This window comes from Aspergillus vadensis (assembly GCF_003184925.1).
Source record: "Aspergillus vadensis CBS 113365 unplaced genomic scaffold BO88scaffold_48, whole genome shotgun sequence".
Taxonomy (NCBI): domain Eukaryota; kingdom Fungi; phylum Ascomycota; class Eurotiomycetes; order Eurotiales; family Aspergillaceae; genus Aspergillus; species Aspergillus vadensis.
The window spans coordinates 1-25,266 of NW_020292086.1; the positions used below are offsets into that span (position 1 = coordinate 1).

The 25,266-nt window shown below is 51.7% G+C and overlaps 11 protein-coding genes across 11 annotated transcripts; 5 read left to right on the forward strand and 6 right to left on the reverse strand.

The window, feature by feature from the left end:
* Positions 1-918, reverse strand: BO88DRAFT_224876 (uncharacterized protein). The gene has a single exon (XM_025702035.1). The coding sequence runs from the start codon at positions 564-566 to the stop codon at positions 294-296; it is 273 nt and encodes a 90-aa protein (XP_025556984.1). The 5' UTR covers positions 567-918; the 3' UTR covers positions 1-293.
* BO88DRAFT_353854 (uncharacterized protein) lies at positions 18-212 on the forward strand (the record flags this gene model as incomplete). Its single annotated transcript, XM_025703655.1, has 1 exon — positions 18-212. One exon carries the CDS (start codon positions 18-20, stop codon positions 210-212), a length of 195 nt encoding a protein of 64 aa, XP_025556985.1.
* Positions 919-994: 76 nt separating the features above from the next.
* hsp70 (molecular chaperone Hsp70) lies at positions 995-3,099 on the reverse strand. The gene is made up of 2 exons (XM_025707950.1): positions 1,202-3,099; positions 995-1,131 (listed from the first exon to the last, which is right to left on the reverse strand). The coding sequence occupies exons 1-2, from the start codon at positions 2,989-2,991 to the stop codon at positions 1,008-1,010; spliced, it is 1,914 nt and encodes a 637-aa protein (XP_025556986.1). The 5' UTR covers positions 2,992-3,099; the 3' UTR covers positions 995-1,007.
* A 1,734-nt stretch (positions 3,100-4,833) lies between these two features.
* Positions 4,834-5,378, forward strand: BO88DRAFT_430658 (histone H2A.Z-specific chaperone CHZ1; the record flags this gene model as incomplete). Its single annotated transcript, XM_025709271.1, has 2 exons — positions 4,834-4,989; positions 5,178-5,378. 2 exons carry the CDS (start codon positions 4,834-4,836, stop codon positions 5,376-5,378), a joined length of 357 nt encoding a protein of 118 aa, XP_025556987.1.
* A 533-nt stretch (positions 5,379-5,911) lies between these two features.
* On the forward strand, positions 5,912-7,003 carry BO88DRAFT_399669 (SNARE domain- containing protein; the record flags this gene model as incomplete). The annotated part of the gene is made up of 5 exons (XM_025705377.1): positions 5,912-6,071; positions 6,141-6,344; positions 6,422-6,515; positions 6,580-6,723; positions 6,818-7,003. Exons 1-5 carry the CDS (start codon positions 6,061-6,063, stop codon positions 7,001-7,003), a joined length of 639 nt encoding a protein of 212 aa, XP_025556988.1. The 5' UTR covers positions 5,912-6,060.
* Positions 7,004-7,412: 409 nt separating this feature from the next.
* Positions 7,413-9,015, reverse strand: BO88DRAFT_376795 (uncharacterized protein). The gene is made up of 2 exons (XM_025704375.1): positions 8,716-9,015; positions 7,413-8,625 (listed from the first exon to the last, which is right to left on the reverse strand). Exons 1-2 carry the CDS (start codon positions 8,746-8,748, stop codon positions 7,537-7,539), a joined length of 1,122 nt encoding a protein of 373 aa, XP_025556989.1. The 5' UTR covers positions 8,749-9,015; the 3' UTR covers positions 7,413-7,536.
* Positions 9,016-11,631: 2,616 nt separating this feature from the next.
* On the forward strand, positions 11,632-12,151 carry BO88DRAFT_409418 (uncharacterized protein). Its single transcript, XM_025707951.1, has one exon. It carries the CDS (start codon positions 11,711-11,713, stop codon positions 11,867-11,869), a length of 159 nt encoding a protein of 52 aa, XP_025556990.1. The 5' UTR covers positions 11,632-11,710; the 3' UTR covers positions 11,870-12,151.
* A 1,570-nt stretch (positions 12,152-13,721) lies between these two features.
* On the reverse strand, positions 13,722-15,192 carry BO88DRAFT_430661 (uncharacterized protein; the record flags this gene model as incomplete). Its single annotated transcript, XM_025709272.1, has 6 exons — positions 13,722-13,752; positions 13,859-13,983; positions 14,306-14,459; positions 14,864-15,010; positions 15,100-15,164; positions 15,190-15,192. The coding sequence occupies 6 exons, from the start codon at positions 15,190-15,192 to the stop codon at positions 13,722-13,724; spliced, it is 525 nt and encodes a 174-aa protein (XP_025556991.1).
* Positions 15,193-15,530: 338 nt separating this feature from the next.
* On the forward strand, positions 15,531-22,750 carry BO88DRAFT_409419 (glutamate synthase (NADH)). Its single transcript, XM_025707952.1, has 4 exons — positions 15,531-15,930; positions 16,035-16,075; positions 16,137-19,486; positions 19,537-22,750. The coding sequence occupies exons 1-4, from the start codon at positions 15,755-15,757 to the stop codon at positions 22,348-22,350; spliced, it is 6,381 nt and encodes a 2,126-aa protein (XP_025556992.1). The 5' UTR covers positions 15,531-15,754; the 3' UTR covers positions 22,351-22,750.
* Positions 22,751-22,957: 207 nt separating this feature from the next.
* BO88DRAFT_353881 (uncharacterized protein) lies at positions 22,958-23,929 on the reverse strand (the record flags this gene model as incomplete). The annotated part of the gene is made up of 1 exon (XM_025703656.1): positions 22,958-23,929. One exon carries the CDS (start codon positions 23,927-23,929, stop codon positions 22,958-22,960), a length of 972 nt encoding a protein of 323 aa, XP_025556993.1.
* Positions 23,930-24,623: 694 nt separating this feature from the next.
* Positions 24,624-25,265, reverse strand: BO88DRAFT_312324 (EMI1 family protein; the record flags this gene model as incomplete). The annotated part of the gene is made up of 1 exon (XM_025702451.1): positions 24,624-25,265. A coding segment is annotated over one exon (642 nt), but the record flags the coding sequence as incomplete, so codon positions are not given.
* Position 25,266: the final 1 nt, after the last annotated feature.

The window sequence follows — 25,266 nt, forward strand, 5'->3', positions numbered from 1 at the left end:
CTGAATACTAACACATGATGCGAAATGAAAATAGAATCGCAGACCCCATCTTCGCCCTCACCATCGGCACCTCGGCTGCATTATTGCGCATTCAGCGCGACCAGCGCGAAAAGTTCCCTGATCAGGCTAAGAATATTGGTATTGGACATGTGGTTTCGGTGGGCGCGGGGAGAGTGAGGAGGTGGTGGGCGGGGGATTTTGAGGGGTTGTGATTTTCTCTCTCTCTCTCTCTCTTATACCTACCTATACACCCTGTTGCTCGATCACTGGGGACATTGGTTGGTCCTTTTTTATCACTGTTGGGGGTGGTGCTGGTGGTGCTGGGGTATGATACTTTGATGAGTGAGTGGTGGTGTGCATTGGGGAAGATTTGGGAATTGGATCAATGAGAAGGTGGATGTGTTATTGGTGGGGAAGGTGTGAGGATTATGTTTATTTATGGGTTGGATGGGTGAGGATGTGTGTATATGGAAAATGTATATTATGGGTGGGTTGGGTAGGGCGTTGAGGGTTTCTTTGTTATTACCAGTCACTCTGTGGGATTGAGCGATGTTTACTGAATACATATGATGCGATGATTAAGATATTACCAGATCATTATAAGTACTGACTAGGATCTTGATAAAATTCGACTAAGTGGAGGGTCTAGACAAGAAAGTTCTGATGGATACAACAAAGTTCAACTTCAAGTGAACAATGAAGTGGGCAGATTTTAACATGAAAAGTCGACTGTATCTACAACTGCACGGATTGAATTAAAGTAATGTATTCGTCGAAAGGAAACTTTTTCCCTCCCAGAGTCTGCAGAGCAAGTCATCATGCAGTAACAACTAGCAACTCGAATCTATGCATAGACAAAGAAAAAGTGATTCCCATAAATTCGTTAACATGATACTAGGAAAAAGAAACAAGCAAATCCATTAAAACCGCTCGCCTATCTGCAAACGGCTGGAGGTATAATGAAGAAAGAACAAGAAAAGAATCGAGACCGCAGCTGGTTAAAGCATTTAGTCGAGCTCCTCAGGGCGCTCCTCGACCTCGTCAGCAGTGCGGGTAGCACCGGGGGCAGCACCGCCGGGGGCGGCACCAGCAGCACCACCGTAGGCAGCGGAGATGATGGGGTTGGCAACACTGTAAGTCAAAAGTTAGCGTCATGATTCAAATTGTCTTTTTTTAGAATGAAAGGAAAGGATGAACATACCCCTCAAGCTCCTTCTGCTGAGCCTCGTACTCGTCCTTCTCGGCGGTCTGGTTGCTGTCGAGCCAGCTGATGACCTCGTCAACCTTGGAGGTGACCTTCTGCTTGTCCTCATCGCTGATGGTGAGCTTGCCCTCGTTGATGGTGTTCTTGAGGGAGTAAGCGTAGGACTCGAGACCGTTCTTGGCCTGGATACGGGAAGCCTCAGCCTCATCCTCAGCCTTGAACTTCTCGGCCTCAGCAAGCATGCGCTCGATCTCCTCCTTGGAGAGACGGCCCTTGTCGTTGGTGATGGTGATCTTGTTGGTCTTTCCAGTGCCCTTCTCGATGGCAGAGACGTTCATGATACCGTTGGCATCAAGGTCGAAGGTGACCTCAATCTGGGGAACACCACGGGGGGCGGGGGGAATGCCAGTGAGCTCGAACTTTCCGAGCAGGTTGTTGTCCTTGGTACGGGCACGCTCACCCTCGTAGACCTGGATCAGGACACCGGGCTGGTTGTCGGAGTAGGTGGAGAAGGTCTCGGACTTCTTGGTGGGGATGGTGGTGTTACGCTTGATGAGAGCAGTCATGACACCACCAGCGGTCTCGATACCCAGGGACAGAGGGGCAACGTCGAGCAGGAGGATCTCGTTGGTGGACTTGGAGGAAGTGTCACCGGACAGGATAGCAGCCTGGACGGCAGCACCGTAGGCAACGGCCTCATCGGGGTTGATGGACTTGTTGGCGTCCTTGTTGAAGAAGTCGCTGACGAGACGCTGGATCTTGGGGATACGGGTGGAACCACCGACCAGGACGATCTCGTGGACGGAGGACTTGTCGATCTTGGCGTCACGGAGGACACGCTCGACGGGCTCCATGGTGGAGCGGAAGAGGTCCTGGCAGAGCTCCTCGAAACGAGCACGGGTGATGGAGGTGTAGAAGTCGATACCCTCGAAGAGAGAGTCGATCTCAATGGAGGTCTGGGCAGCGGAAGAGAGGGTACGCTTGGCACGCTCGCAAGCGGTGCGGAGACGACGGAGAGCACGAGCGTTGGAGGTGAGGTCCTTCTTGTGCTTGCGCTTGAACTCGTTGACGAAGTGGTTGACGAGGCGGTTGTCGAAGTCCTCACCACCCAAGTGAGTGTCACCAGCGGTGGCCTTGACCTCGAAGATACCCTCCTCAATGGTCAGGAGGGACACATCGAAGGTACCACCACCAAGATCGAAGATGAGGACGTTGCGCTCACCCTCGGCCTTCTTGTCCAGACCGTAGGCAATGGCAGCAGCGGTGGGCTCGTTGATGATACGGAGAACGTTCAGGCCGGCAATGAGACCAGCATCCTTGGTGGCCTGACGCTGAGAGTCGTTGAAGTAGGCGGGGACAGTGATGACAGCGTTGTTGACGGTGCCACCGAGGTAAGCCTCAGCGGTCTCACGCATCTTGGTGAGGATCATGGAGGAGACCTCCTCGGGGGTGAACTGCTTGGCCTCGCCCTTGAACTCAACCTCGACGATGGGCTTGCCACCCTTCTCGACAACCTTGAAGGGCCAGTGCTTCATGTCGGACTGGACCTCAGCGTCGCCAAAACGACGACCGATCAGACGCTTAGCATCGAAGACGGTGTTGTGGGGGTTCATGGCGACCTGGTTCTTGGCGGCATCACCGATGAGACGCTCGGTGTCGGTGAAAGCCACGAAAGAGGGGGTAGTGCGGTTACCCTGGTCGTTGGCGATGATTTCAATGCGGTCATCACGGAAGACACCCACACAGGAGTAGGTGGTTCCCAAATCGATACCGACAGCGGGGGCCATGATGAATGTGTGTGTATGTGTGTGATGTGTGTAAGAGGAGGTTCGTTAAGGGAGAGAGAAGAGGGAGAAGGGAATTCGTTAGGAGAGAGTAGTGTACAAAACACAAAAGAAGAATGGGAAGATTGGGGTATAAAGAGGAAGAGATTGATGGAGAGAAAAGAAATCGAGAGGGCGAGAATTTGTGCGAGAGCGAAAGCTGATATAGTGGCGGGCGGTGAGCTGCTGCTCCAGCGAAGCTTCTAGCAATTGCCCGTTTCGATGGGCATCCATCGGGTTCGACTGGCTTCCATCCGTGCCCCAGTCCTGCCCAGCATTCACTCGACCCTTCGAGAATTCACTCGTCAGGGTTTAGGGGAGAAGAGAGGGCACTGGCATGATCTGGGGGAGGAGCTACCATCTAACACTAGTTACTATCTCCCTCCCTCTCTCTCTCTCTCTCTATGATACTACGATCTACTTCCCTGCAGCATTGAAGATGGATAGATCTAGAATGACTCTTTGAGGGGATTTTTTTGGTGGGCGGTTGGCGGGGTAATCCGGATGACGTAATGGGCAGAATTCGAATTTTCTTTGACATTTTATTTTTGATTTGATTTTAATTTTAGTGATTTCACGATCTTTGGTTCACAACCATGACTCACTCGCGTGTAATTCACTATTTTGAGTTATTCTTCTTAGTTTACCATGTTAGTAGTGTTTTATTATTATCTCACGATGCTACTGTTTCCCAAAGAATGAATCCCCAAATGAATTGCCGCCCAATCCCCCCTCTTCAATTCGTGACCTGAATTTCTGTGCAGATAGTAGTAGAAGAAGTGCGAATTGTACAACATAGCTTACTCTGTACTCAATTCTCACCCTGTTTGGGGAAGTTTTTAGACATCCATGGAATTGGGCAGAATAGAGGCCGTCATAATGACGCTGGTTCATATCATTTTCTTCTCTGCTTTCTGCTTTCTTCTCCTTCGGAGAATTTCGATGGATTTTCCATTCTTCCATTCTATGCATTCTTGGCCAGTCCAGAACTGTCACATGATTTGAATCACTCTTGACAGGGTACCTGGCACAACAATTAGTTAGTTATAACTAACAATTCTAGCCCCGCCCCTTTCCACCAGAGCCATCTATCACTCCAGCAGTAATTCTCAAGAATACTCCTTCAAATAATCCATTACATTCCGCCTCATATCATTCCTCTTTTTTGTAGCTATATACATCTTTTTCTTGAGAAACTTCCACTCCAGCTACTCTTGCTGCTAAATCTTCCCCGCGATCAAAATCCGTTGTCTGAGAAACCACCGCTGCACTGCACTCAAAACAAGATTTATGTTGTTTGTCACTCTGCCAATCTGCAGCAGTACTAGTAGACCAAGCTCATGTCCATTCGTAGTGACTATGTCTGATTATAGAAAGCAGTAATGGCAACTCCCTTGATTGCAGGGCCAGAACTTCCTAACATTGTTTGTTATGAGCCCTCCCAACAGGGCAAAGCCCCATCACGGGAGCTGCAGCTGATCGCCACCCCTGGCAACCAATCATCGCCCCAATGCCCGCCGAGGTGAATCTCCCCTTGCGACAGGAACTGATCTTGCCTTGAAGAGTGAGAGAGAGACAGAGAGAGAAGTGTTATCCTCGCTGCCCTTGACACCGCTACCTACTTAAACTCCACGCTTCCTGCTATCCCCTGGTTTCGAATTTCCTGTTCCTTACGAATTTTCTCTTCCTCTGGAGTGTTTCCTTTCCTACTCGATTGGCTTTGCCTTCACTTCCAACACTCCTACCAGTCCATCTTCATAACCACCTCCCGTGTGCTACCACTACTCCTCTTCTTCTTCATTCATCATGGGTGACAACAACCAAGCTACCACCGGCTTCGACTCTGCCGCCAATGCTCCCGATGCTGCTGCCTGGGACAAGGGCAAGGGCAAGGCCACAGACCCCGCTCAAGACATGCGCATGGACGATGATGAGAGTGACGAGAGCGAGGTCGAAGAAATGGTGAGTTTCCCTATTGTCCACTGACTAGATCTTCAAACAATGGGGCATGTCCAGCTGACTGATTCCTTCTCTGTTCCGTTTAGGTCGATGATGGTATGATGCCCTGACTTTACTCTCCGTTCTTTGGACACGGATCTCGTCCTCCCTAGCTTGAACCCCATGCTAACTGCGCATCTTCACTGCCAGAGGACGATGAAGACAACGACAACCTCGAGCCCATCTCTTCTGAGAACATCATCTCCGGTGGCCGCCGTACACGCGGCAAGAACATTGACTTCCAAGCCGCCGCTGAGAGTCTGAAGGATGATGGCATGGACGAGGATGATGACGAGGACGACGACTACGTTGGCGCTGGTGATGACGACGAGGACAACAAGATGCAGGATTAGATTTTTGGATCAATCTACGACGATACCAACACACACTTAGGGGCGGCGAGCGCACATGGGAATTGGGATGGATAGGCGCAGGGTCTGTTTTGAGGGTTTCTTCGGTTCCTTTATGCCGGTTACACTTTCATCTCTTAATCATATTATGATGTTCTTCTTTTCCAGGTTTTGGGATGGATACGGATCAGTATGATTGCCTATGCGTTTTTTCCTTCCAATGTTTTCCCGATAGGCAAACCCTGGACCCTTTTTTTGTTTGGGCCAGGGTTCGGCTGCAACTATCGCCTCGCAATGGGGTTCAACTGAGCTATCACCTCCATTCTTAACTCACCTCATGATCTTCAGAGGAGATCTATATGCAAATACCTCGATAATAAAAAAGAACCCATGTACATTGTACAAGCAATTTTCTTCATAATGTAGAGTTCGCACTTGCTAGATTGTACTTTCTAGAGTCACGTGAGCTACCCCGTGGTCTCCGGGGACGGCCAGCTATTAGCTCTCCGCCGCGATTTGTTCTCACTTCTTCCTCTCCTCGAGAGCCTGCTCGCTCACCCATCATTCCCCTGCTGTTTAGGGCCTCCATTTTGCGACATGTACCCGCGCTGGCTGTGATCGCCTCCTTCAAAATATCATTCCCTATCTACCTTAATTCCTACAATTAATAATCTGACGATCTGTTATGGCTTCACGGTATGTTGACTTTATCCATCTGTCCTTCCCAGATACCCCAGCCGATACTAATTACTGGCCTATATGTAGATTCCCACGCTCCAACCTACACCAGCGCGACCCTCGTGCCTCCTCGTCCCTTTTCGATTCATACGGTGGCGGTTCCCGACCCGCCAGTAAATCCCCAGGCAGCGTAGGTGGTTACGGATATGGAGGATACACGCCCCCAGCCGGGGACGGCTCCGTGAATGGCAACTCCAGGGGAGGATTTCGCTCTGCGACCCCAAACGCCAAGTATGTTTTTCCAACAATGGAGAGAGAAGTTGGAGTTGGATCTTCCCGCGCAAGAAGCTCACAATGCTGGTCTATAGGGGTCATTACTCCGATGCTGTACTTTCCCACCTAGAGTCTCAGAATGACGCAGAGGTCGAAGGGATTAGCGCCAAGGTCAAGATGCTGAAAGATGTGAGTTGCTTCTCCCGCTCCTCCAGGCTGGGTGTACGTACACATACTGAAACCCCAATGCTAGCTCACGGTTGCTATTGGCGACGAGATTCGGGATACCTCCACCATATCGGACCTCAATAACACCTTCGAGAACACTCGTGTTCGTCTCCGCGGAAATATGAACCGTATGCTGCGGATGGCAGAGCGCACCGGCGTTAGCTGGAAAGTGTGGCTCGCTTTCTTCTTCGCCGTCCTCTTGCTCTTTTTCTACGTCTGGCTGACGTGAGGGACGGGAGATGTTGCTGCTGCTGTTAATCTAGCCAAGCATGGTATCTCTGCAACGGATTTTCTCTTGGCGTGGCTGTATAGCAGAGGGCCATGACCTTGAGCTATATATCCATATACAGGGACACAATTGTGTCAATCCCTTCACCTTCATCCGCCCAGCTCCTTGCCCACAGAACCCATGGCTTGAGGCCAAGGACATTCCTTCGACATCGACATAATTAGCATCTTTGCACATAAGCGGCCTATAGGAGCATACCCTTTCTTCTTTCTTTCTCCCGCGATCTACCTGGCTGGGCATTCATGATTGTTGCGCTCTTGTGCTCTACCGATGAAAGTGCATGTCTGGGAGTTTGGGCCTCTGCGATTGACGTTATGAATGCTTGCTTGTTCGGTCTGTTCGCCATACATAGGACGGCATCTGCTCTTCTGCTGTACAATGATATGTGAGATGTATAGTATACTAATTTCATACCCATCATGTCATCTACCTGCCTATCTCCATGCATTTGATATATGAACCTTTTCGCTTGCAATCGATAGATATTCTTAACTGCTACCTTGAATGATACCATGCGCAATACTCATAAATCTCGAATGAGTCTATTAAATTCTGTATGGGCCCAAGACGCCGTCTTCGGTTTCATGCAATTATATAAGCACAATCATCGCTCCTTTGCGATATAGCCAGGACTCCGTAACCCCATCCCAAGGAACTATAGTACACTCATGTATTTTGAAATCGCATTTGCAGTCATTCGAGGCTGTCTCTGGGCCCTCCCGTGCGCCGTCTCGGGAATCGACTAAAGAAACTCCGTCGGCTGCCCTGACTCGTCAAAGAAGCGCGGAGGTCTTCATCGTCGACGAGCATGCTGCTAGTGTCAAAGGCATCTCCGCCACCACTCCACCTCTGTAGGAATCGCCGTTGGGCTTCGGTTTCCCTCTCCCGTCGTATAGGCGGTGGTAGGCCTCGACTGCTAGTTGTACTGGCGCGGAAGCTCTGCGTAAAGGGGTCTTGCGAGAAGCTGACATCCTCCTCATCATCAAATTCGGCGTCGGTGTCGGTATGTTGCCATTCCTCTTCCTGCTCTGACCGGTCTTCGACGGCCTCGGGGATGTCATCATCCAGGTCCCGGCCCATGTCTTCCTCGCCTTCGCTCATTCCCTCATCGTCGTAATCCTCTTCAGCAGCACTGGGGATATCATCGTCCAGGTCCGGCTGATTGTCAAAGTCGTCATTTTCTTCCTCCAGGTCTTCCTCTTCCAGGTCATCATCGTCCGGGAATGCCTCAGGGATATCATCGTCTAGATCACGTTCCATGTACTCTCCCTCATCCACGACATCATCCTCTTCCAGCCCTTCCTCGCCTTCCTCAACCAGTCCGTCTGCATCTGCGTCGGGGATATCATCGTCCAGATCTCTCTCCATGCCCGTGTCATCATGGCCATCGCCATCAAAAGTACCCTGCGTCTGGTTCCCGAGCTCGTCCAACCCATCCACGCCCACCTCCGCCGCTGCCGCCGCTGCTCTCTCTGCCGCTGCGGCGGCCAGCGCCTCTTCTCGTTCTGCCTCCTCCTCTTTCATACCCAGCATCGTCTTGGGACACCCGGCCGGCCTGATCCACGAGTAACCGAACGAGGCAATATTGTTCTTGCGCGCACGTAGAGCCCGCTCTTCAAGCAGGAGGGATGAAAGCATATTTCCTGACGCAGCGGCTGAGGCACGTCCACCTAGCGCAGTAGAGCCATTGCGACGGGCATGTGGTTGTGTTTGTCCGGCGGACGGCTGGTGCTGAAAGGAGGTGCGGTATGGTTGTGAGGAGCCAAACCAGAGTTCGTGGGACTATAATAGAATTGAATTAGCCAAGGATGCACTTCAATTGGAGGTCAAGGGTGTCTTTGTGGGGAGCTCGCAGAAGCTGATAGCACGTACATCGCGAGGTGTTATGAGTGGAAGGGAGAGCATTCTTGTTAGCGGTGCTAGCCTGAGCTAACACTAGGAATATGGAAGTACTCGTTCAAGCTCAATTGGATCGCAATGTGTAGATGGAAGGAAGCTCGAGCGATTAGCACTCTATATAGGTCCGTGGGTTCTTATCAAGAGGTGGTTCTGAGCTAGAGTCGTTCTGTCGTCATGCGCAAGACCAGCTAGGCAATTGTATCGGAAAATGATCAAGCCGAATTTGTGGCAGTAGATCCGTAGCAGATACCACTGGTAGAAGCTGAAGGGGATATCTTGAATTTGTTTGGAGAGGAAGAAGCGGAATTGGAGAAATCGGAGAGGTCGAGAGGGGAAACCAAAACAAAAGCAGACAAGCTCCCGCGCGGGGATCTCCCGACTTACCGCATCTGGCAGCATACGTCTCGCCGCTTCCTTTTGCGATTACTTTTCTACTGGCGAACTGGTCACGCAGCGAGATTGAGATCTGTGTAACCCTTTCGTTGAAAATAACAAGTGGAGTGTATATAGAGTGTTGGGGAATTGTTTTGGATTCAATGGAACTTGCATTGTGTTGCTTCATATCCCATCTACTCCGTACTAATTTGGTAAAATATATATCCTGAGACTCAATTCCCAATTGTGTCACACTTCATACCTCGGACGGTACGAAGTAGTATTATCTAAATCGCCCATGATTCGACAACAGGAAATGGGCTGCATGGTACTTTGGTATTAGTATCGTGTGTTAAGCGGGGACTCCAGTCTACTACAGTACTAGATGAAGGATTCTTACGAACTACTATTAACCTTACCCTCATAGAGACAAACTCCCCTGCACTTCCATCCTAGCGTCGACCTCGTGTTGTGAGACAGACCATTCAGCCAAGTAGCAACACTGTATTATTCACACTAGAAGACTGGCTCATCGACTAAGTAGTGACTCATGTCTCAAGACTACTTGACTATTTACCAACGGACAAAAATCCGTCCCCCAAACGTGCAGGTAAAGACCATATTCTCCATCGGTGATTGGTGCACCATGCATATTGACATTGCTGCTGGCTGGCCGCATTGCAGCACATAGAGAGGCTTGATTCTGGACACGCCGTAAGCAAGGGAAACCCTCATGCGGTGCATCTGTCTGCTTCAATGCGTCGCACCAGCCAGGCCAGAAACCAGGACGCATGCACAGCAGCGGTTGAATGTATCTATCTCTCACCCACGCTCCGCACCAAGGCCCGCATCAGCCCACAGTGAGGCATCCGGGGTTCTCCGTAGTCCTGCATAGCCGCCGAGTATATCTGCACAAAGATCACCTGAAGCATGAGCCTAGCCAGCTGTACAAAGTGTGCAAAGCAGTAACAGAGAGCCATGAGAAAATCAGGCCATGACGGACTACTCTGCTCCACCAATTCGCACAGCTGTAGTTGTTGATCTGACATCCTCGTCAATGTCCTTCTGCAGGAGGGCAGCGTCGTCTTCAATAAAATAAGGGTGTGGCAGTAGCAGCTCAGAAATAGCCAGGACAGCCTGGAAAATTACACATGGTAGATCCAGATGCCATCCAGTCAGATGGAGACAATTTACTGGGTCTATGGCGCCTCTGCAGCGGAGAGATGAATCAGAGTCACGCTGGAACTAATTCGGTCTGCATAAAGACCTACCAAACCGAACCATACCATTTGGTACCTTACCGGATGCTACTGGTGTTGTTTGTTCCTGTAATCACGAAAACCGACCTTCTGCTGGCCCCCCTCCTCCTGCCCGGTTTTCGGTCACTTCCGTTTGCCAGGCCCGAGAACTCCCGAGAGGTTGCAGGCTCCCGCTCCGTTGTCAAGGTCACATTCGGTGAGCCCAAAGCGGACAAGCCTGAACAGGAAGGATCGGGAGAAAACGGACACCGGAAACATTGGCATCTCCGCTCGGTCATGTGATGCCCGTCGCTCCAAAGCGGATCCTTTCAGTCTGCGGATTGCCAAAAGGCTGGCCCGAAACGAGGTCTGAGATGCGATGGATACGCGAAGGGGGAGAATCGGAACAGCAGTTGCACCTCTGGACAGAGGTAACACGGCAGCTTTGTTGCGTAATACTCCATCTCTCGATAGATCGATCCCCAGCAATGCACCAGACGCAGTCTTGCAATTAGTGATCATTCCACAGCTCCGAGTCATTCCATCCCTCTCGAGCCTCCCAAGCAAGTAAGTCTAAGAGGACCAGTAAGTAGCGAGGCGTCAGGACACGCCCACTAGTAGTAGGTGCTATTGCTTGGCCGTTGGAGAGACAAGTGAACCAGACTGAGAGGATGGGCGAATTTCTTCGGCCTTCGCAGATCGGCCGAGAATTTTAGTTGTTCAGAGGTAAAAGGAAGGAACCGTCTCAGTCAATCGTCTCAAGACAATCCGTCCCGGGGAGCTCACGCCTGAAGCCGTGAAGCCAGCCCTCCAATCGGGCCACCCTCGTACCCATGCGAACTGTCGGACACCTTCTAGCTCCAAATTTCCCGGAGCACGGCAACAATGATTATTAAGGATCTAGAGAGGGGGAAAATGAAATTGGCTGCCAGTCTGGCATGGTGGGATCCATTGATCTGTCAGCCAGTAGAAGGTGAACACACCAGCGTCCAGGCAACTCGGACGAGGGAGGGGGGTAGGGTAAGAGTGGGAGATTGGAAAACAATTGATTTATGTATTACCATAATCATACTCATGCTATTATTTTTCGAATAAATAAGCTCTTATCGGGCCAGGGTTCCGAGTTAGCCAGCATAAAACACCCCGTGATTATTCCGAAGGGGAAGAAGGAGGGGGGATAGGAAAAGGTTACTAGCTCGATAGCTGATGAAAGGATACATTAGTATGGGCAGATCCCGACCTCGAACTTAACCAGTGTAATAATAAGAGCCATACCATACCGGCTTGGTACCGCTCGTATTTCCGGGGGTGTTGGTGTGTGTTCTTCCTGCATGCTCATTGGTCGGGGCCAATCAATGGCCACGGTCGTACTCCTACTCCGTCCGTTCAGTCCTGCCCGGAGTCCCGGACAAGCCCATGGGAATCATTTCACGGGGAGGGTGGGTTTTCCCCAGAAAATAGACCTAGGTTTGGGTCAATGGAAGGTTTCAAAGATCTACGGATGGGACGTCTAGATGCCAGATGGACAGATGGGCGTCGAGTAAGAATGTGGCTATTTGAAGAGGGTGACTGATAAGAGGTTTGGATGACCTCAAGAAATGAGCTTGAGAAATTCGACCGGGTCGAACCCACTGGCATTCTTGGAAACGCAAGGTGCGTCTCGGGGCAGTGGCGGGCCCCGAAATCGGCGGGGCAGGGGTACGGGAAAGCTACTAGGCAGTAAGCTACGGGTGAATGTAACGGAGAGAAGAGAAGGCAGCCTAAAAGACGACTAGTAGAGGGAACGTGGCTCGGAGAGGGGTTGGGTTAATTGTTTGGGGAGGGAGGGAGGGACTGAGAGGGAGGAGGGATTCCGGGACGGATAGGGAAAGGTGCCTAGCTTGGCCGTTGTCGGAAAGGTTGGGCTGACGGGAATCAAAAAAAGGTGGGCGGACAACAGCACTCAGCCATGCTTCTATTGCTGAGGTGAGTGGTACCGCTCCGTGCCAGTAACTTACCCACCATTCCACCTGGCCAAAAATACATATACCGGTTACAACATTGTATACGCTTGTAACGGGCAAACTTACCAACTTACCACTGATCGCCCGACCACCTGCACCTCAGCGTGGGGTATGCGAGTTTTAGTTCGAAGGCTCTCTTCTGGCTTAGGATGGGCAAAGGAAGCGTGTGTTTTCTATTAGGGCCCTTCCTCGGTCTAGAGAGCAGCCCACGGGCGAGATCACCTATTGCCCAATGCACCACTTAGCGCCTGGGTCAAAAGTCCTTCGGTTGCAGTCCTCTTGCAAGTTGCAGGCCGCGTGTGCAGATTGTTCTGCCCTGTCCCTTTTTTATTTTTCTTCTTTTTTTTTTTTTTTTCTCTTTCTTTCTAACTATTTCCGATTGATCGATCAGCTTCACAAATATGTTTAGGCGGCAGATTTATGCACCATGCAATCTATTTCCTAGCCTAGTTGGAGAAGCGAGTCACCAGCCTAGTATGGGTGCACCTTACCACTCCGTAATTTCTGTGGTATACGATGTAGGCAGAGGCCACTTGCGGGCCGTGTACTTAATCACGGTATACTGACACACACCGTAAGGGCCACCCACTTCCTCAATTCCTATGACTACATCCCAATTACTATGACTACAAAAGTTCATCTCCCAGGACGATCTGGGATTTTCTCTTATACATAGAAATAATCGACTTGGAGACTTCATCTCCTTACTGTTCTAATGTAACGCCCAGTGCCTGCCAAGCAATTTTGGAGTAGAAATAGAATTGCTTTTTTAGTAACCTTTGATTTTTGCAGTGCCGCCGGATTTGTCCTCCTTTCCGGGTTTCCCAGACCACTTGGGGTTGACTTACCATGTGCAGCAGCGCACTTTCAGCACAGGCCGACCAACTGATTGGGACAGAATCGGGGATAAGCACTGTATCCCTGCGTTGCCCCACTTATACAACGCCCAATCATTCCATCCAGCTGGGCCCTTTCCCTTCTGCTCTGGTCGAACAGTTGGAGGAAGATGAGAAACTGCGAGTCGTGTAGCCCAGACGGTCTCACAATCCATTGACCATCCTAGCCATGGCTTGCACACGGGCACTGAGATGGCCTCTCTGGTATATGCGGTGCTCCAAAAATTTAGTAGGCACGGAACGCTTGGCGTGTCAATGGGGCTCCTGCTCGGTGCTTTCTACTACCTACTATACGTATACACTCCTACTAGTATGTTGCTAATACTCTTTTGACTAGCAGTGCTTGCACCACCCAAGGCACACTGTAGCTCATGATATGAACCAAGTCTTTGCGAGACACAGTTAAGTTGGGATGAGATTTGATCATAGCCGTCACGATCAGGAAGAATCATGCGAGCATATACGAATTAGTGTTCAGGGAATAAGACCACCAGATACCTACAGTGGTTTGTTATTGCATTGGTGGGTTTCGTGCATTGGACCAGAGAAAGGTGATTTATGATCCCATGAGCAGGAAGTGGAACAGGCCACCCAGGGCATCAACTTCTTCCATTCGTGGATTGTTGTAGGTATCACCACCAGGACGATCATGTTCCGGTTGATCCAACCTCTCCAACAGCTCTCTGGGTCCTCTTCTGACCTGACTGGGTATGCCAGCCAGCCAGCCGACTTGATGGAAGACCGGCCAGGTCTCTCACCTGATGGGTCAATTTGTGATTAAGAGTTATAGTGCAGACATGAATGCCAGAATGGAGCTCTGCATGATGGGGAATAAAACGTTTCATGCCCACTTGGAGGCAGTGCATTAATACAACTGAAGACCAAATACTACTACTACTTTGACTACTACGTACTATGTTGTGTCCCGTAATCTGATTGAATACCACAAACTTGTCGATGCCCGTATTGGACGAACGAAGGGAATCAGAATTACGGGACGATACGAAACAAAGTACCCAGTAGACTCCCACTAGCGCCGTCAGCGGACAACCTTTTTCTGTTTCCCTTTTTCTTCTTTTTGGCCCGGGCCCCACCGGCCTGGATCTTGACGTAGCCAAAACCTAATCTTTCTGCGGAAGGTTGTAAAACCGTCATGCTGATTGGTGGGCGCTAGTCTTATCTCCTTCTCTAGAACAAATCCCCGGCTGGAGGTGAAGTACAGTCAGTCCGGCCTCCCTTGGTGAATGGGAAAAATGGCTAGTAATCTCTCTCTCTCTCTCTCTCTCTCTCTCTCCATTCCACCACCCTCCCTTTCAATACAATGAGCGGATGGAAAAGCTTTCTTCTCTGAGACAAGTCAGAAACCCTGCTGCCAGACTAACTAACAAGCCAGACAACAATTCAATCCACAAAAAATCGACGTAAGCCACTCACTCTTACACCACCCACCTTTTTCTTATTTTATTTTTTTTGCCTTCTGCACCATGATGACAGAAGCAACAACAAACTTACGTCTTGTAGATCACCATCGTGTATGCACATGGAACTACATCATACACGGGATATCCTGGTGACTGCCGGCAGTGATGCAGCAGAGAAAGAGGGCAACAGAATGATGAATGATTGATGGGATTGATTGTCATTCAATGCGCCTTTCCTCCCACCACCCCCCCCCTTACAGTATCCTCCGTAGTCTACTCCGTAGTAGGCGCTAGAATTCATTGCCATCTGCCAGCCCGCATTAGTTCCTTTTTCCCTGCGCCCGTCAACAACCACCGTCTGACTGCTTACATCTGCCTGGCTTTAAACTAAGTACTAACTACTACAGTCTTTCCTTTTTAGCACTCCGTCTTCGCTCCTGAAGCTAGGTAAGCTACGATTTGCCACGGAAATCTCTTGATCATCCCCACCTTCGGTAATTTTCGGTTTCCGTACCATTTGGGCGTTTTTAGAGTAAATTGGATCTGGCGGTGGATTCACCCGACCTGAGCCTACTAGTAGTACTACTGGAGGTGCGTTCATCCGCCCAGAAGACCGAGAAGGGAAGGGGGGGTAACCCCAATTTTACATACTGGTTTGGTACGGAGTATCGGAGGAGTCTCGAGGTGAATCCCCGGACCGCACCCCCCCGTAGTAGGAGCTCCCGCTCTCTCTGTCTGTCTTGCCCATTTTATTATTCCCTTCCCTCCCTCCCCCTCTCCCTGGTCGCTTCTCTCCTTCTTTCTCTCTCTTCTTTCTCCCATTACCATTCCACCAGGAGTCAGACGCTGGGCCATCACCATTAAAAGTTTCTGAATTTTGCCCTTTCCTTGCCCGCGTCATTGTACACCACTCCCCCCAGTCTTTGTGACGACATCGTTCTTATCTATAACAGAACGAATTGCCCCCCCCCTCCCCCGCCCCGACTTGTTCCGCGGCGATCCCATTGTCCCCCCCATCAACAACCACACCAATTCCCCTAGATTCGCTACTCCATTTTCTGTCGGCCACCGGCGGAAGAATGGGTCTGAACTTGGAGGAACTCTATGGCAAACCTATAGTGGAAGAGGAGACTCCGAACGAGTATTCGGAGTACCAGCCAAAGAAGGGATATGGCTGGGCAAACACCTTGCCCGAGAGGCAAGGTCTTTATGACCCCGAATATGAGAAGGATGCCTGTGGTGTAGGCTTTGCAGCGTAAGTACTCAGCAGGGAACACTTCCGCCCTCAAGAGCGATCTTTATGATTGCGCTCTGGGCTTCATGGATCGACGGGCTAACAGCAACTCTCTCGACATCTAGTCACATCAAGGGCAAGCCTAGCCACAAGATTGTCAGTGATGGTAAGCATCTACAATCATATATGCCTGGTAATTTTGGGAGCATATTATCTAACTTCTGCAGCTCGCAATTTGCTTTGCAACATGACCCATCGCGGTGCCGTTGGCTCGGATGCGCGCGATGGTGATGGTGCTGGTGTGATGACCAGTATCCCCCATAAATTCTTTATCAAGAATTTTGCCCGTGAGGTCGGAGTTGATCTCCCTCCCCTCGGTCAGTATGCTGTCGGCAACCTGTTCTTCAAGCCTGAGGAGGAGTCCGTAAAGGAGTCTGTACAGAGCTTCGAGGAAACTGCCACATCCTTGGGTCTACGGGTGTTGGGCTGGCGTGAGGTCCCCCGCGACTCTACCATTCTGGGCCCCGCCGCTCTCTCCCGGGAGCCTACCATCCTGCAGCCGTTCGTCGTTCTGAAGTCAGCTTATGGCGAAGGAAACAAGCCAGAGCTTACCGACCCAGAGCTGTTTGACATGAAGACATTCGAACGTCAACTGTATGTCCTGCGAAAGCGGGCTACTCACGTCATCGGTCTCGCCAACTGGTTCTATCTGTGCTCCCTGAGCAACAGAAACATTGTCTACAAGGGTCAACTGGCCCCCGTTCAGGTATACCAGTACTACCATGATCTGGTAAACGTTGACTACGAAGGTCACTTTGCTCTCGTCCACTCCCGTTTCTCTACCAACACATTCCCTTCTTGGGATCGTGCACAGCCCTTGCGTTGGGCCGCCCACAATGGTGAAATCAACACCCTTCGTGGCAACAAGAACTGGATGCGCGCCAGAGAAGGTGTACTGAAGTCGGACATTTTCGGTGAGGAGCTGGATTCCCTGTACCCCATTGTTGAGGACGGTGGTTCCGACTCGGCAGCGTTCGATAACGTCCTTGAATTGTTGATGATCAACGGTGTGCTTTCATTGCCTGAGGCGGTCATGCTTATGATCCCGGAAGCCTGGCAAGATAACCCGGCTATGGATCCGGCCAAGGCTGCTTTCTACGAATGGGCGGCTTGCCAGATGGAGCCGTGGGACGGCCCGGCTCTCTTTACCTTCTCCGACGGTCGCTACTGCGGTGCAAACCTCGACCGTAACGGTTTGCGTCCTTGCAGATTCTACGTGACAGATGATGACCGCATCGTTTGTGCCTCGGAGGTTGGTGCTGTAGACATTGACCCCGAGCGCGTGGTCCAGAAAGGTCGTCTGCAGCCTGGAAAGATGCTCCTGGTCGACACCGTGGCTGGACGCATCATTGATGATTCTGAGCTCAAATACACCGTATCTCACAGACATGACTTTGCTTCGTGGCTGGATAAGGAGCTCCTCAAATTGCCCGCCATCAAAGAGAGCCTGGACGAACAACGCGTGGATTTGACACATGCCTTGGACGAAACGACCATTCAGAACGACCCTCGTCTGAAGGCCTTTGGCTACTCCTTCGAGCAAGTCAGTCTACTCCTTGGTCCTATGGCCGCAGACTCCAAGGAAGCTCTGGGATCCATGGGTAACGACGCCCCCTTGGCTTGTATCGCTAAGCAGCCTCGTCTTATCTACGAATACTTCCGCCAACTCTTCGCTCAAGTCACCAACCCTCCTATTGATCCTATCCGAGAGGCTGTTGTTATGTCCTTGGAGTGCTACGTTGGTCCTCAAGGAAATCTTTTGGAGATGGAACAGTCGCAGTGCCACCGTCTGTTGCTTCCTTCCCCCATCCTCAGTATCCCCGAGTTCAACGCCCTGAAGAACATCTCCCAGGCCCACAAGGACTGGACTGTGAGGACCATTGATATCACCTTCGAGAAGGAGAAGGGTGTTCCGGGATACCTGGAGGCCCTCGATGCCATCTGCGATGCCACCACCGAGGCTATTCAGAACGGTGACAAGATCCTCGTCCTCTCAGACCGTGCCACTGGTGCGGACAGAGTTCCGGTGTCTGCCCTTCTAGCAACTGGTCTTGTTCATCACCATCTGGTCCGCAACAAGTGGAGATCTCTTGCTGCCATCGTTGTGGAAACTGCCGAGGCTCGTGAAGTGCACCACATGTGTGTCCTCGTTGGTTACGGAGCTGACGCCATCAACCCCTACCTTGCTATGGAATGTATCTTGAAGATGAACCGGGAGAAGCTGATCCGCAAGCAGCTCCCCGATGAGAAGGTCATTGAGAACTACAAGGCTTCCTGTGATGGTGGTATCCTCAAGGTTATGAGCAAGATGGGTATCTCTACCCTGCAGTCATACAAGGGTGCTCAGATCTTCGAAGCCCTCGGTATCGATGACAGTGTTATTGACCGTTGCTTTGCTGGAACTGCAAGCCGCATCCGTGGTCTGACCTTTGAATTGATTGCCCAAGACGCGTTTGCTTTCCACGAGCGTGGATACCCCTCTCGCGAGATTGTCGATATCCCCGGTCTCCCAGAGTCGGGTGAATACCACTGGCGTGACGGTGGCGAGGAGCACATCAACGACCCTGTCAGTATCGCAAACATGCAGGACGCTGTGCGCACGAAGAACGACAAGTCCTATGAGGCATATGCCAAGGCTGAGCACGAGCAGATCAAGAACTGTACCCTCCGTGGTATGCTTGATTTCGATTTCGAGCAACGCACACCGATCCCTATTGATCAGGTCGAGCCCTGGACCGAGATTGTTCGTCGATTCGTTACCGGCGCCATGTCGTACGGTTCTATCTCCATGGAGTCTCACTCCACCCTTGCCATTGCAATGAATCGCCTTGGCGGAAAGTCGAACACTGGTGAAGGTGGTGAAGATCCTGAGCGAAGCAAACTGTTGGAGAATGGCGATACGATGCGGTCCGCCATCAAGCAGATTGCCTCTGGCCGATTTGGTGTGACATCTCACTACCTTGCCGATGCCGATGAACTGCAGATCAAGATGGCACAGGGTGCTAAGCCTGGAGAAGGTGGTGAGCTCCCTGGTCACAAGGTTGTCGGCCCCATTGCGCACACCCGTTACTCTACTCCCGGTGTCGGTCTTATTTCGCCGCCACCCCACCACGATATTTACTCTATTGAGGACCTGAAGCAACTCATCTACGACCTCAAGTGCTCCAACCCTCGCGCACGTGTCTCTGTCAAGCTTGTCTCGGAAGTTGGTGTTGGTATCGTTGCGTCCGGTGTCGCAAAGGCCAAGGCTGATCACATCCTGATCTCCGGTCACGATGGTGGTACTGGTGCCTCACGTTGGACCGGTATCAAGTATGCCGGTCTTCCTTGGGAGTTGGGTCTGGCCGAAACCCACCAGACCTTGGTCCTCAATGACCTGCGTGGACGTGTTGTTGTGCAAACTGATGGTCAACTTCGTACTGGTCGCGATCTTGCGGTCGCTTGCTTGCTCGGAGCCGAAGAGTTTGGGTTCGCTACGACCCCTCTGATCGCCATGGGCTGCATTATGATGCGCAAGGTAAGATGAATATGGAATTTCCCCTTAAACTCGTGCTAATTCATGCTTAGTGTCATCTCAACACCTGCCCTGTCGGTATCGCAACTCAGGACCCGGCACTTCGGGCCAAGTTCCAGGGTACGCCCGAACACGTGATCAACTTCTTCTACTATGTTGCCAATGAGATGCGTGCTATCATGGCCAAGTTGGGCGTTCGCACCGTGAATGAGATGGTTGGACGTGCCGAGCTTCTCAGGGTCCGTGACGATATCCGGAATGCCAAGCAGGAGAAGATTGACTTGTCGCTCATTCTTACTCCTGCCCACTCCCTGCGCCCCGGCGTCGCTACCTACAACGTCCGCAAGCAGGACCACCGTCTGCACACTCGCCTCGATAACAAGCTGATCGCCGAGTCCGAGCTTGCCTTGGAGAAGGGACTCCCTTGCAGAATCGAGTGCGACATTGTAAACACTGATCGTGGCTTGGGTGCTACCTTGTCTTACCAGGTCAGTCGCCGTTATGGTGGCGAAGGACTTCCCCAGGATACCATCCACGCCAACATCAAGGGCTCCGCTGGTCAGTCATTCGGTGCTTATCTTGCTCCTGGTATCACTCTCGAGCTGGAAGGCGATGCCAATGACTACGTTGGTAAGGGTCTCTCGGGAGGTCGCCTTATCATCTACCCCCCTCGTGGTGCTGCATTCAAGGCTGAAGAAAACGTCATTGTTGGTAACACCTGCCTTTACGGTGCCACTCGCGGTACTTGCTTCTTCCGCGGTATGGCTGCTGAGCGTTTCGCTGTCCGTAACTCCGGTGCTACCGCCGTCGTTGAGGGCGTTGGTGACCACGGTTGTGAGTACATGACTGGCGGTCGCGTCCTTGTTCTTGGCTCTACTGGTCGTAACTTTGCTGCTGGTATGTCTGGTGGTATCGCCTACATCCTGGATATGAAGCAGGACTTCCACTCCAAGGTCAACATGGAGATGGTCGAGGTGTCCGGCTTGGAAGATCCCGCCGAGATCGCCTTTGTTCGTGGCTTGATCGAGGATCACCATCACTACACCGGATCGGAGCTCGCCGCGCGTATCTTGCTGGACTTTACTCGTGCCCTTCCTCACTTTGTTAAGGTGCTGCCTACGGATTACAAGCGGATCCTACAGGAGGAAGCTGCCAAGGCTGAAGCCGCCAAGAAGGCAGAGTTCTCTTTGCCTCAGCTTCCTAGCACTCCAGTTCCTGCGGAGAAGCCCAAAGCTCAGTCCGACGATGCCAAGAAGGTTGAGATGCTAGATATTGAAGATAGTATCAGCGACTCTAAGACTGAGAAAAAGCGGTCTGCGCTCATTTTGGACAAGACCAGGGGCTTTATGAAATACAACCGGCGCAGTGAGAAGTACCGCAACCCAGCAACTCGTACGCGTGACTGGGCTGAGCTTTCTAATCGCCTGAGCGAGGATGAACTCAAGTACCAATCCGCGCGCTGCATGGACTGTGGTGTGCCTTTCTGCCAGTCTGACACTGGTTGTCCGATCTCCAACATCATTCCCAAGTGGAATGAGTTGGTGTTCCAGAACCAGTGGCAGGATGCTCTCAACCGGCTACTCATGACCAACAACTTCCCCGAATTCACTGGTCGCGTTTGCCCTGCTCCTTGCGAAGGTGCTTGTGTCCTTGGCATCAATGAAGACCCTGTGGGTATCAAGTCTATCGAATGTGCCATCATTGACCGCGGTTTCGAGATGGGTTGGATGGTTCCTCGCCCTCCTAAGACTCGCACGGGCAAAAATGTTGCGATCATCGGCTCTGGCCCTGCAGGTCTCGCTGCTGCCGATCAACTTAATCGGGCTGGTCACACCGTTACCGTTTACGAGCGTGCTGACCGTATCGGCGGTCTTCTGATGTACGGAATTCCCAACATGAAGCTGGACAAGAAGGTCGTGCAACGTCGTGTTGACCTGATGGCTGCTGAGGGTGTCAAGTTTGCTGCTGGTACCCCCGTCGGCCCAGAGCACGAGATCACGCTAGACTCTCTGCGCCAGACTAACGATGCTGTTATCATTGCTACTGGTGCCACGGTGGCGCGTGACCTGAAGGTCCCTGGACGTGAGCTTGACGGCGTTCACTTCGCCATGCAATTCCTGCACCGTAACACCAAGTCTTTGCTGGACTCCAATCTCGCCGACGGAGCGTACATCTCCGCCAAGGACAAGCACGTCGTGGTCATTGGTGGTGGTGATACTGGAAACGACTGCATTGGTACATCTGTGCGTCACGGTGCCAAGTCTGTCACCAACTTCGAGTTGCTGCCTCAGCCTCCGCCGGAGCGTGCCCGCGACAACCCATGGCCTCAATGGCCCCGTATCTACCGTGTCGACTACGGTCACTCCGAGGTCAAGACGCACATGGGCAAGGACCCTCGTGAATACTGCGTCATGTCTAAGGAGTTCGTTGACGACGGTAGTGGCCGTGTCAAGGGTATCAACACGGTTCGTGTTGAGTGGACCAAGAGCGCTTCTGGTGGCTGGGACATGAAGACCGTTGAGGGCAGTGAACAATTCTTCCCCGCGGATCTTGTTCTTCTCTCCATGGGCTTCCTTGGGCCCGAGGACCGGGTTCTGGGCGAAGAAATTGAGCGTGATGCCCGCAAGAACGTCAAGACGCCGCCCGGACATTACTCCACCAGCGTTCCGGGTGTTTACGCTGCTGGTGACTGCCGCCGTGGCCAGTCTCTCATCGTGTGGGGTATCAATGAAGGTCGTCAATGCGCCCGTGAAGTAGACACCTTCTTGATGGGCATCAGCTCTCAGCTCCCTGTCACTGGTGGTATTGTGCGCCGGCCCGCTATCGATGCCGTTCCTCAGGCTGCCCAGCAGACAGTATCTGCCTAAGTCCATCAGAAGCTGCGCCTTGCCGCTAAACCCGCTAGACTGGTTCTAGCGTTGACTGCATGAAACCTCGGTCATGATAGCAACAAATCTACGATTTTCTATGTCGAGAAGAGAAAAAGTGTTTTGACTCGGCCAGGCAATGTTGGGTGGTTTATATCTATCACGGCAATACTTTGATCTCAAGTATGATACGTTGTGTCTGTCTTCATGGATGTTTTAGGGAGGGATACAGTCCGATGAAATTATATTTTATTTGGTTTTGTTATTTTGAAGGATGATTTGCAGCGTTCTGTTCCTTCTCAAAAGAGGTGCGAGGTGTCGGAGCGTTTGTGGTTTCCATCCAACACATTTTGATGTACATATTCTCTTCATGACCATATCAATTCCAAGATTCAGTCCTTTCATCCCCCTTTCCAATTCATAAGAAGCACTAGTAGAAATCCCGAAATACCATCATAGTAGCATGTATGGCTCCGCAGAGAAGGTGCATGCAACAGGGCTTCCATATACTTGACGCATGCCAGTTGCGTGGTATATACACAGCCTCTCAACCCCAGCCAGACCAGTCTAAGACAAGAATAGCAGAATAGAATAGGACGGGGCAGATCTACACCCACTCCCTAGTATCCATATCCTCATCCTCATCAATCTCATACCCCTCCTCCCTCTCATTCACCTGCTCCCAAAATTCCGCCCCCATAACATCCGACGCCTTCCTCTTCTTCATCATTTTCCTCATCTTCCTCTTCTCCACTCGACCCCCCTTAACCGGACTCGGCCGACGAGGAATCACCGCCCCAAACCCACCATTACCACCGAAATAACCAGCACCAGCACCACCACCGCCACCAGCTGCAACAGAAAACCGCGCAAAATCCCTCTGCTGCGCCTGTCTCGCATGCATCACAGCCACCTGCATCAAATACCCCTCCTCCATGAGAAGAACCTGATCCAGGAAATCCCCGCCCAGGAAACTCAGCGCGTCGTAGACGATGTTTAATCGGAGCGTGCTGATCTGGGACATGTGGTAGAGGTTGCGGTAGAACATTTCGTTGTCGAGTTGGGTGGGGGGTTTGCGGATGGGTTTGAGGGGACGGTGGATTATGGGGTGGCTTCGTGGTGGACTGGGTTTGGGGATGGTGGGGGAGAAGGTGGATGAGGAGGTTAGGGCTGCGGTGGAGGAGGTTGCTGATGTTGTTGTGCTGCTGAGGTCGATCCAGGAGGTCGAGGGGGAGGATTGGGGTGATGGGGTTGGGGAGGGGGAGTAGATTGGGATTTCGGTGATGGGGCCCCAGGTTACGGATTTGGGGGGATGGAAGTGGTAGGGTGGTGGTGGTGGTTGTTGTTGTTGTTGATGGTGAGGGTGAGGGTGGGTGAAGGAGGATGGGGATGGGAATGGGAATGGGGGGTGGGTGGTTGTTGGGGCTGGTGGTGGGATTGATGTTGATGTTGCTATTGATGCTGGTGGTGGTGTTGGTGTTGGTGGTCTGTGAGGAAGTTGACGACGTTGAGCTGAGAAGGTAGGTCCTTCGATAGTATCCAGCGTCGTCTCCATGTTCGTGGTCATATTCACCTCCATGTTAGGGTAGTTCCTGAGGCTGCTAGCCTTGATAGTAGTAGTAGTAGATTCGGAATCCGAGTCTTCTGTATAATTATTGGTGGTGGTAATTAGCATGGCAGAAATGCGATGGAAGAGCGTGCGCATGCGATATGTGGCGGTTAATGGTAATTTCAGTCTCTGCTTGATGCGAAGAGGTCTCTTGAAAGATCCAAAAGGACGCATCATATCAGATGGTTATTGTTCCTGAGGAGTTCATATCGTAGCCATGGTGCTTGAATGGCCTAATGGTCGGCTGTTGGTGGTTGCTGATGATGACAAGGGTGCTGTTGTTATGTGAGGTCTATATATAGGAGCTGCACAGAGGAGGATAGGTCAAGAGGAATAAAGACACATCGGGATTGTCCGCCGGAAGCAAGTCGCTTTATTGTGTGCGTTAGAGACGGAGATTTCCTTTGTCCTGGGGATGGTGGCTGAGACAATTGGGTTGCTCAGATGATGATGGGTGATTGATTTCTGCTAATGCTATTGTACAACGTGCCCCACGAGTTTGGGAGACAGGTATCCATCTACATGGTATCAAATGTGAAAAAATTGGAGATCCCTAGGTATGTGTGAAGAGATCTGACACAAAGACGAAAAAATTGGATGGGGTCATGATTGGTTGGCTTCTTTTTTAGGCCGTAGCAGCTTTCTGCCGCGCTGCTTCTTCTTCCTCTGCCTGCATTTCCCGTTCCAGGGCCGCGAAATCCCCGGAGAACGCATTCTGCACCGGCTCTGTCCGCACGTCCCACACGTCTTCGCTGCTGGGGCCTGTCTTGTACTTGATGGCTTTCTTCCGGTTGTGATCGCGGATTGCCTTCCGGCGCTGCTGATCCGGTAACGTGCGGGTCTTCATGCACATCCAGAAGTTGTCCCAGTGTTCGCTGCAGGACCGCAGTTCACCATAGCGGTAGACGTTGACAAACTGGCCTCCGAAGGACTGGCAGAAGAAGGCATAGTCGAATGCGGAGCGACAGGACATGGTATCATCGTATAGGGATTCGGGGGCAATGGACGAGGGAGGTGCTTGAGGATCGGCGGAGTTGGATGGTGATGATGCGGAATCGGATGCTGTGGAATTACCAGCGGATGGTGTCTGCTGCTGCTGCTTTTGACCACTGATATCGCTCTCCAGGCTGGCGATCAGGGTCTTCCATTCTGCGTCGGCCTGCTCCTCGCGGGTGAGAGTCCGGGGTTGCGGTGGTTGTGAAGGTGCGGAGGTGGTCTCTTGAGGGGGTTGTGAGGCAGGAGAACTGGAGGCAGCAGGCGTGGAAGACTGGCCCTCTTTAGGGGCGGAGCTCCACCACCAACCCATG

Coding starts and splice junctions, on each gene's coding strand:
- BO88DRAFT_224876 (XM_025702035.1), bottom strand. CDS start 566: ATGTATTCAGTAAACATCGCTCAATCCCACAGAGTGACTGGTAATAAC.
- hsp70 (XM_025707950.1), bottom strand. CDS start 2,991: ATGGCCCCCGCTGTCGGTATCGATTTGGGAACCACCTACTCCTGTGTG. Junction 1,132..1,201: donor CAGCAGAAGGAGCTTGAGGG/GTATGTTCATCC, acceptor TTTGACTTACAG/TGTTGCCAACCCCATCATCT.
- BO88DRAFT_376795 (XM_025704375.1), bottom strand. CDS start 8,748: ATGCTCTCCCTTCCACTCATAACACCTCGCGAT. Junction 8,626..8,715: donor CACTCATAACACCTCGCGAT/GTACGTGCTATC, acceptor ATTCTATTATAG/TCCCACGAACTCTGGTTTGG.
- BO88DRAFT_409418 (XM_025707951.1), top strand. CDS start 11,711: ATGGCCACGGTCGTACTCCTACTCCGTCCGTTCAGTCCTGCCCGGAGT.
- BO88DRAFT_409419 (XM_025707952.1), top strand. CDS start 15,755: ATGGGTCTGAACTTGGAGGAACTCTATGGCAAACCTATAGTGGAAGAG. Junction 15,931..16,034: donor TGTGGTGTAGGCTTTGCAGC/GTAAGTACTCAG, acceptor CTCGACATCTAG/TCACATCAAGGGCAAGCCTA. Junction 19,487..19,536: donor GCTGCATTATGATGCGCAAG/GTAAGATGAATA, acceptor ATTCATGCTTAG/TGTCATCTCAACACCTGCCC.